Genomic DNA, 9,032 nt, shown 5'->3' with positions numbered 1-9,032 from the left:
TTTAAGGGAATTGCCTTATGCTGAATAGGCTTCCTCGGGAGAAACGAGAAAACTTGATAGCTATGCTCCTCACGAGTAAGCAGCTCCAAACCCTGTGCTTGGTTTTTACAGGGTCTTATTATATACATATGTACAAGTCAGAGCATCTAAAAGCATGATTGTACTAATCCGATTCAGAATTCATAAGCGTCCCCCCTTCTCAACTTCCGTCAGCATAGCCCCCTGGGCACCCTGAACCTCCTTCGTTGGTACCTCCTCTTTCCCCCACCCCTCTTGGGGTGGCGGTGCTGGTGGAGCAACCTCTCCACTAGAGCTGCTCAGTTTGTTTTTGTTTTTGTTGTTTTTGTTGTTTTTTGTTGTTGTTGTTGTTGTTGTTTTATTAAAGGTTTTCTTGGTTTACAAAGATATGTGCAATGTCTCTCATAACATTTTTACAAATCAGTTTCATTTGATGAGACATTGGGAAGAAAAGGGGAAGAGAGGTAGATGGGGTCGGGTGACGATGTTTCTATTTTGCTTAATATGTGTGGGATTTTTTGTCAGCGTCGCTTGTGTAGGTTCTCTGCTGTTCGCTTGTGTTCCTTTGGTGGTGAGAGATGTTGGGGTTGGCCTAGGAGCTGCTCAGTTGAGGGATCTGCGCTATAGCTTCTGGAGCCCTCCCCTCTTGAGTGCTCCACCCTCTGCAACTCTCCCTGCAGAGTCCCCCCCCCACCGTCTCCTCGAAGGGTCTGCATCTCCTCCTGAGCCTCAGTCTCACCTTCCAGAGGAAGCTGCCAGGCACTAGGCTCTGGGGCTCTGGCAGCATCCGAGAGCCCTCGCTCTGATCCACCCGGCTCTCCGCTGACTCCTGGTGGTCCCCTGACACTCACCCCCCCAAAAAAAGTATCTTAAGGCAGGATGGCTTTCCTTTCCTTTATTGAAAGTACAAAAGGTACAAAACACATGCACTAAACATGATGAGATATAAATTAGCATTCTTGATAGAAGGGCTGCTGTCAGATATATGGACATGCTTTCCATACGTGTCAACACCTTGCCCAACAGAGGAGGAGTGGTTCTTCTTGTATAAAGCAGGACTATTGGAATGGTTCAATGTATTAGGAATGATCGTCCCAGAAGAAACTTCTGGTATGGAAAGATTAGCTGAAGGGCTGTGCCTAGGGTCTAGAAGTGAAAAAAAAGATGCATTAATTTAATATAGGGCCAGAATACAGGTAGCTATCAAAATAGCAGGGAAGCATGATATGATAATACGATGCAAGAAATAATGTATTTTTGTTTTGTTGTAAACTACCCTGAGATCTGTACTCTTACATTAAAGGTAAAGGTAAAGGGACCCCTGACCATTAGGTCCAGTCGTGGACGACTCTGGGGTTGCGGTGCTCATCTCACTTTATTTGCCGAGGGAGCCGGCATACAGCTTCCAGGTCATGTGGCCAGCATGACTAAGGCGCTTCTGGCAAACCAGAGCAGCGCAGCGAAATGCTGCTTACCTTCCCACCAGAGCGGTACCTATTTATCTACTTGCACTTTGACGTGCTTTCGAACTGCTAGGTTGGCAGGAGCTGGGACTGAGCAGCGGGAACTCACCCATCGCGACCTTCTGATCAGCAAGCCCTAGGCTCTGTGGTTTAACCCACAGCACCACCCACGTCCCTACTCTTACATTACCATACATTAATATACAGGTGTGTATATTCTTACTATCTTGTTACATTTTTCTTTTTCAATTCAACTCACTTTCTTTGTTTCTCACTCTATCTTTTAATAAATGAAGTTCTTATAATAGAATATTAATTTTTTTATTAAAAAAACCTACCCTGAGATTTTATGGAGAAGTGTGGGTAGTAAATTCTATTATTAATAACAATAATAACTAATAGGAACAGATGCAAACCAAAAAGAAATTAATGCAAGCAGCCCTCCTCACCCCCACCCTCAGTGGTTGTGAATCCATATTACAGTAACTTCAGAAGCTCACCAAGTATGCTAAGGAAGACTTGGAAACAGATTTTACTGTCACGATCTTTAAGTTTGTATTTTCCAGCAAGCTGTTTGCTGGCATTCTTGATAAAGAGGTCATTTCCCTGTAGATAGAAGCCTTCCTTGAATGAGCTTTTGTAGACTCTCAGTTCTCCTTCAGTTATGGCTAATATGGCATCATCAGTATTAGAGCAATTGTTCTCATGACATAAATAATGAATGCAGGAATAACTGGAAACATTAGCAAAGATCATCCCAGCTGAACCTTCTGCTATGGAGACGTTATGAGAAGGGCAGTGTGTAGAACCTGGAAGAAGATGAGGGCAACTCATTAATAGAATCCTACCACCAACCAGACAGATTAGATCCCACATCTTAAGAGAGGCTTGATCTCATTACACCATACAAAAAAGTAACACCTTTGCAATTGCACATTTCATATTGTACAGTTCATATTGCACTTGTTCATATTGCACTTGTTGACTGAAGTCCCTGAAGGCAGTTTGGAAACTTACTGGATCCCATCATCCTTTGGGTGCAGACCATCCTCATGTGAGCTCAACCCTACAGAATCCCAAAGATGCCAGGATTCCAAAACTCATTGGGACAGGACAGGAGTCACCAACTCAGTGAATATGATACTCAGGTTCCAGTGGTGGCCCTGAGCAGGTTCCCTAGATTCTGAACTTTATTATTATTATTATTATTATTATCACTCTCTAGCCCTCCTAGAAAGATGGGTATGTTGCTGGCGATGTCTAAGAGATTTTTGAGAAACAAGAGTGCCTTCCTCGTACATTTTTCCTGATATTGAGTTTTGTTCATGTTGCTGTCCGACAGTGACAACATTGGTGTGTTGTGAATGAGAGATGGCTATTATTCGGACAAGCAGGGCATAGTGAACTTCCCATGGTATGCATCAGGGTTTTTTGGGTGTGTGTGTGTTCTCTCTATTTAATTTGCTGTTATGCCACAATTTTCATGGCAGCCACTTTTTTGTGTTATGCCATGGCCTGTGCATGACAGCTACTCCAGAAGGTTAGCATGGTACAACCCAGTCTTGGATAATGGCATTGTCCCACGTAAATCTCCACACACACACCATCTCTCCCACTTGCAGTCTTCAAGTATCTAAAGAATTGTTTTCAGTGACTCCAAAGGGTGGGTCTAGAACTAATAGGTGGGAATGGAAAGCATTTGTCACCTTCTTCCCTACAGGTGGCACTGAGGACCCTTTGCTTCTCAGCCCTTTGCTCTACCACTTTCAAGGCTCGTCTGGTTCTGGGAGGGGGAAGGTCTTGAATGCTTTCTAAAGACATTGTGTCCATCAGCTGTTGCCTTTCAGGTGCTTCCTCTCCCTCTCCCATTATTTCCCAACTTTCCCCCTCATCTGCCTCTGAGCTGTGACCTCCCACAAACCCCTGTTGTAATTCTGAACTTCTTCTCTAGAAGGGCCAGACACCTATGTCCATGAGGTGTTCTCCATCAACTTCTGCTCTCCCACATTTCCTCCTCCCTAAATCCAGTCAGATATCCCCTATGCAGTTGACGTAGCTCCCTAGTCAGATTTTTCAAAGCATAGCTCAGGAGGATAATGCCACATGGACAAGCGGGAATTAAGACAGGAGCTCGGCGCACAATCCACATTAACCAATGTCCGGACGGGTCCTAACAGTGTCAGCCAAGGACTTTCGTTGCTGCCATCCCTCTGTCTCGAGATGGAGTGTGCCTCCAGGGGACAAGCCGAACAGATGCATTTAGGGTTGAAACACTCAACCCTAACGTGCCAAGGGAAACAAGGCAAACAAACCCTTTGAGAAGGCCCCCAAACTACCAATCTTGCCCAGTTACAGTATCATAAAAATAGTGAACTGGGGGGAAGGGGCAGAAAGGGCAAAGTATATTTCTAGGTGGTCGAGTTGTGTCCCGCATGTTGAGATCTCTGAAAGCAGGGGTGGCAACTTGAATAAAATATTGGGGTGGGGGAGGTAATCGATCACATGACACAGTGCACGCACACCATTTGAATGGCAATTACCATCCACTGTGGGGGTGCCAGCCCCATAAATATTATATTGGGGGTGGGGGCAAAGGGACGTCGACCCCCTAGGAGTTTGTTCTATGGCTTAACAGCAAATCTTGATGACAGGAGTCCAGGAGTGGAGGGGGCGGGGCAAGTGGGGGAGAGTTTTTTGCGGGGCGGGAGAGACATTCTAAGCTCTCAAACTCCCACAGGAAGGAAGCTTCCGATCTGGACTACGAAGTGGGGGGGGCTCTAGGTAGAGTCCCGGTGGCGCGGGGTGACAGGGCCCCGGGCCGGTAGGCAGGGCGCCGCGCGGCGAAGCCGCTCGGAAGCCAGGCTGCGCCCTGCGAGGGCGCCGGAGCGATCTCCGCCCCTCAGCGCCAGGGCGCGCGACGCGACCTGCTCGAGACTGCCGGGGGGGGCAGGGTTTTAAAGAACCCCCCTCTGCCCACGTCACAGTCCCAACCGGCCAGTTCCCAACTTGACCCTCACCCTGGGGCCCCTCTCATCTCAATCGGCGGTAGGCAATCGGCTACGAACCCGAAACGTCCGCCTGCCTCGACGGGCAGGATAGCAGGCATAGCAGCAGCAGCAGCGCTCGGGAGACGCCTCCTCCTCGCCGTGTGCCCCCGTTGCCTTCGCCCCCGGCTGCTTCTCGGACCAGCACTGCCATTTCTCCCTCCTACCGACGCACCGACACCGCGGAATAACTTTGGAGGAGGTCCGAGAATGAAAAAAGGGAGGGCAGAAGTTGCTGGAAAGGGGCGGGAGCCGGGAGCCGGTGAAGCCCGCGGGGCTCTGCGCAGAAGCGGTGCCTGCTCTGTTGCAACACAGACGGCGGCATATTGTGCCAACTCACTGGGGCCATGGGTGCCCACGCACCCGCAAAATTCTTCATGAAGGAGCTGGGAACCCACAAATTTCGGTGCACGCTGCATGGCACCCACAACCCCGGGCACCTGCGGTGGGGGAGGGGTGCGGCCAAGCTGCCACACCTGGTTAGCAGAATGCAGTGCAGGTGCGTTTTGGAGAGTGGAAGCTCGCCGGGAAGGATGGCACCGCCGCGCCCCTCAGTGCCTATATCCTTAGTCATAGGGAACAGCATCCCAAGTTGCGCTTAAAGAAGTTCATCTATATACCCAATCGAAGAGAAAACAGCAACTGATCTTAAATACAAAAAACGAATTGTTCCGACGAGCTCTTCGCCACTGATACTGCGGACAAACTTTCGAGAACGTCCGAGAATAAAAAAGGAAGTGTAGAAGTTGCTAGAAATTCCCCTTCGCGGGGGCAGAGCCAGCCCTCCCCCACGCATATGCGGAGCCAGCCCCACCCCTCCCACACTGGGGCGGAGTCAGTCCCATCCCACCCCCTGCAGAGGCGGAGCCAGTCCCACCACTTGTTAGGAACAAAATAAAAATTAAAAAATTCCTTCCAGTAGCACCTTAGAGACCAACTAAGTTTGTCATTGGTATGAGCTTTCGTGTGCATGCACACTTCTTCAGATACTGTAACTTGTTAAGATACTGTAACTTGTTAGGAACTTTCCAAGGGAGGTATCCAGAGGGAGGTATTTTCTTTTGATAGGGTTTCCCAACCTCTTCACCTTTAGTGTAGTGTAATTTCTTTTAAGCTAGTCTTTCGCGTGTCTGCTTTATAGGATGATTCTCTGCCAACCCGTCTGGGTTGTCCTGTGTCTCTCATCTTATATTGTCTATCAAACCTATTTTGTTGCACTGGAATAAAGTGTGATGGGTAGGGAAACGGGGGGGGGGGTAGAATTAGATTTGTGTTAAAGAGGGGGTAGATTATATGTAGTTATATAGGTGTGTGTTTGGGGTAATTTGGACAGTCTGCCTTCCAGCCAGTTGGTCCTGGGTCTCAGCTGGCATGGGAGACCTTGTTTAAGAGCAGGTCATTCGCTTTGTCGTTTGCGATAAGGAATGGTCAATGAGACAGTGTTAAGCACCTTTGTGGTGCTAGTATTGGGCATAAGGTTTATTTATTTTTTTCAATATATTTATTGATTTTATGAAATTAAACAAACAAACACAAAACAAAATACAAAATACGAAATGCAAAATACAAAATACAAAATACAAAAAGATAAACATTACAAAAATACATTAAAAAGAAATAAAAAAACAATAATCTTATTCTAACTTTGTTGACTTCCTCCTTTCTCTCTCAACTGCGTTTCAATATATGACATCCTTAGTACTTTCCATATCTTATTCCATCTATTTTTAAAAATTAACTAAACATTTTATAACTCTAACTTAGCTAGCATATTATATCTCTTATTATTATCTTGTCTTAAAATTCTATTTTACTATAACACTTATATCTAAATATTACTCTCTATAATCTCTTTTTAAAAAAATAATTTTTATTAGAATTTTTCAGAATACAAAGAAAAAGACACAAAAAGAAAACACTACAATAACAACACTAAAAAGAAAATAAACACACAACATCAAATTACTTATTCCTTTTTCCTTCACATTATATATGGGGACCCCCTCGGGTTCCCATCCACTGTGGTTCTTTGGCAAACATATTTTTAGCAATTTCTAAACCATTTTAATCACCTTATGTAAACTTATTTTACTCCTTTCACTTAACATATTCATAGATTCCACAGTTTATTTTTAACCTAATTCTGATCTTAATATGTTACTTTTACATATTTTTTAAAATATAACTTAAAATCTTTCCATTCTTCTTCTGTTGCTTCTTCTCCCCAGTTGCGAATCCGGTCATCTCAGCCAGTTCCATAAACTCCATCATCTTCATCTGCCAGTCGTCAACTGTTGGTAATACATGTGATTTCCAGTTCTTAGCTATTAAGATTCTTGCCGCTGTCGTGGCATACATAAAAAAGATACATTTTTCTTAGGAATCTCCTTACTGACAATGCCCACTAGAAATGCTTCTGGTTTCTTAACAAATGTGTTTTTCAACACTTTCTTGAGTTCATTATAAATCTTTTCCCAGAAGTCACTTACTAGTGGACACTCTCTATAATCTCAACCCTTATCTAAATCTTAGTATACAATATAGTAAAGGTAAACCAAACCTCATCCAAAGCCTCCTTTCACTTCCAAATCTTATATTAAACAATACTAATCTTGTAATTATTTACTAAATAAACTTTAAATTTCTTCCAATCTTCCTTCACCGACTCTCCCCCCTGTTCACAGAGTCTTCTGGTCAGCTCAGCCAGTTCCATAAATTCTATCAGCTTCAACTGCCAGTCATCCACAGGAGGCAAATCTTCACTTTTCCAGTTTCTTGGTAATAAAATTCTCGCCACTGTTGTGGCATACAGAAAAAAACGTAATATTTTTCTTAGTTAATTCCTCTCCAATTATCCCAAGTAAAAAAGCTTCTGGTTTCTTAACAAAAGTGTTTTTCAGCACCTTCTTCATTTCATTATAAAGCTTTCCCCAAAAGCTCTTTACTTGGGGGCATGTCCACCACATATGGTAAAAGGTTCCTTCCACCTTCTTACATTTCCAACATTTATTATCCTTTTTATGATAAATCTTTGCTAGTTTTACCGGTGTAAGATACCACTTATACATCATCTTCATTGTGTTTTCTTTTAAAACATTACATGTGGTAAATTTCATATTCTTCTTCCATAACCTTTCCCAATCTTTAACCATTATATTGTGCCCTACATCTTTTGAGCATAAGGTTTATAAGCAATGTTGTCAGTGTTGTTAACAATATTATTGGTTTGTTGAGGTAGGGATATGGGTTTTGGCATGCTCTGGCAGCACCGTTGTGCTGGTTGTGTGTCAGATTCTAGCCTAGTTACAGGTAGGTTGGTCTGGTATAGTCGAAACAAAATTTAAAAATTCCTTCCTGTAGCACCTTAGAGACCAACTAAGTTTGTCATTGGTATGAGCTTTCGTGTGCATGCACACTTCTTCAGATATACTGAAACAGAAGTTACCAGATCCCCACATATAGCGAGAGGATGGGGAGGGGCCAGACTGTTTATGGCTGCATTTCGTCTTACATGAAGAATTTAAGACTGTTTTGTGAGTGGTCCCACAGGAAAAGCAAGGGGTGAGATGGTTAAAGATAGCTTTATCATGTATAATGAAATAAGAATCCAATGTCTTTATTTAGACCAGGTTTTTCCATCGTTTTAAGTTTGGTGATAAATTGCAGTTCAGCAACTTTTCTTTCCAGTCTATTTCTGAAATTCTTTTGTAATAAGACAGCTACTTTGAGATCAAAGACCTCAAATTTCAGATTTCAGAAATATACTGGAAAGAGAAGTTGCTGAACTGCAATTTATCACCAAACTTAAAACGACGAAGAAATCTGGTGGAAGCTCCCACTTTTCCACCAGCTAGGTCAAATAAAATCCAGCAAATAAACTCTGCCCCAGCTCTTTGCTAAAAAATTAACAAAGTATCTGAGGTCTTTTACAGTCTCTCGTTAGATGGATACTTTCTTACCAGCTTCTCCCTCCCGCAATGAGTCGTCGTACGCCATGATCTCCCATCTGCTGGAGCGGACTCCCTTTTTACACTCACAGCAGTCCGAGTTTAAGGATCCTTTAACTTTAGATGTTCTTTATAGTCCAATGCGTCTAAAAGGGATCCTGGCTCGTTTTTCCCTTGGAAGCTTGCCGCTTTCATCAGAGGCTTGAGACTTCGCGCTGAGAGGGTTGCGCTACCTCCCCTTTGCGCCCACAGCTCTAATCCTTCTCCTGGATTTACGGACAAAATCCTGAGTAAAGGAGAACTTCTAGGGCGCCGCTGGGTACACCTCCCTCAGGGTAACCCCCCCTGATGTACCGGGGTTCGTGTAGCCTTCACGGAACCCCTAAAAAACCCTCCGCAACGTTCGAGACTCCCGGAACGGTCGTCTCGCGCCTCTGGAGCGATGGCCGCGGCAAACCAGTAATTATATGTGCACTAAACATGGTCAGACGTAAATTAAAGAGAGAGAAACAGAACCCGTGTAGAAGGGAATATAAAAGGGGGGGACACCCAAAACTGTA

General features: G+C 44.3%; 1 protein-coding gene across 1 annotated transcript; it reads right to left on the bottom strand.

Moving 5' to 3' along the window:
- Window positions 1-898: 898 nt before the first annotated feature.
- Window positions 899-4,709, bottom strand: LOC118076178 (uncharacterized). The gene is made up of 3 exons (XM_035098796.3): window positions 4,547-4,709; window positions 1,982-2,290; window positions 899-1,164 (listed from the first exon to the last, which is right to left on the bottom strand). The coding sequence occupies exons 1-3, from the start codon at window positions 4,677-4,679 to the stop codon at window positions 914-916; spliced, it is 693 nt and encodes a 230-aa protein (XP_034954687.3). The 5' UTR covers window positions 4,680-4,709; the 3' UTR covers window positions 899-913.
- Between the last annotated feature and the right edge of the window lie 4,323 nt (window positions 4,710-9,032).

Source organism: Zootoca vivipara, chromosome 2 (genome assembly GCF_965207765.1).
Source record: "Zootoca vivipara chromosome 2, rZooViv2.hap1.1, whole genome shotgun sequence".
Taxonomy (NCBI): Eukaryota; Metazoa; Chordata; class Lepidosauria; order Squamata; family Lacertidae; genus Zootoca; species Zootoca vivipara.
This window is presented reverse-complemented; position numbering and strand designations above follow the sequence as displayed.

Excerpts from the sequence above, each read along its gene's own strand:
- LOC118076178 (XM_035098796.3), bottom strand. The coding sequence starts at position 4,679 with ATGGCAGTGCTGGTCCGAGAAGCAGCCGGGGGCGAAGGCAACGGGGGC. Across the intron at positions 2,291-4,546 it reads GAGGCAGGCGGACGTTTCGG|GTTCTACACACTGCCCTTCT; the intron begins GTTCGTAGCCGA and ends ATCTTCTTCCAG. Across the intron at positions 1,165-1,981 it reads AGTCTTCCTTAGCATACTTG|ACCCTAGGCACAGCCCTTCA; the intron begins GTGAGCTTCTGA and ends TTTCACTTCTAG.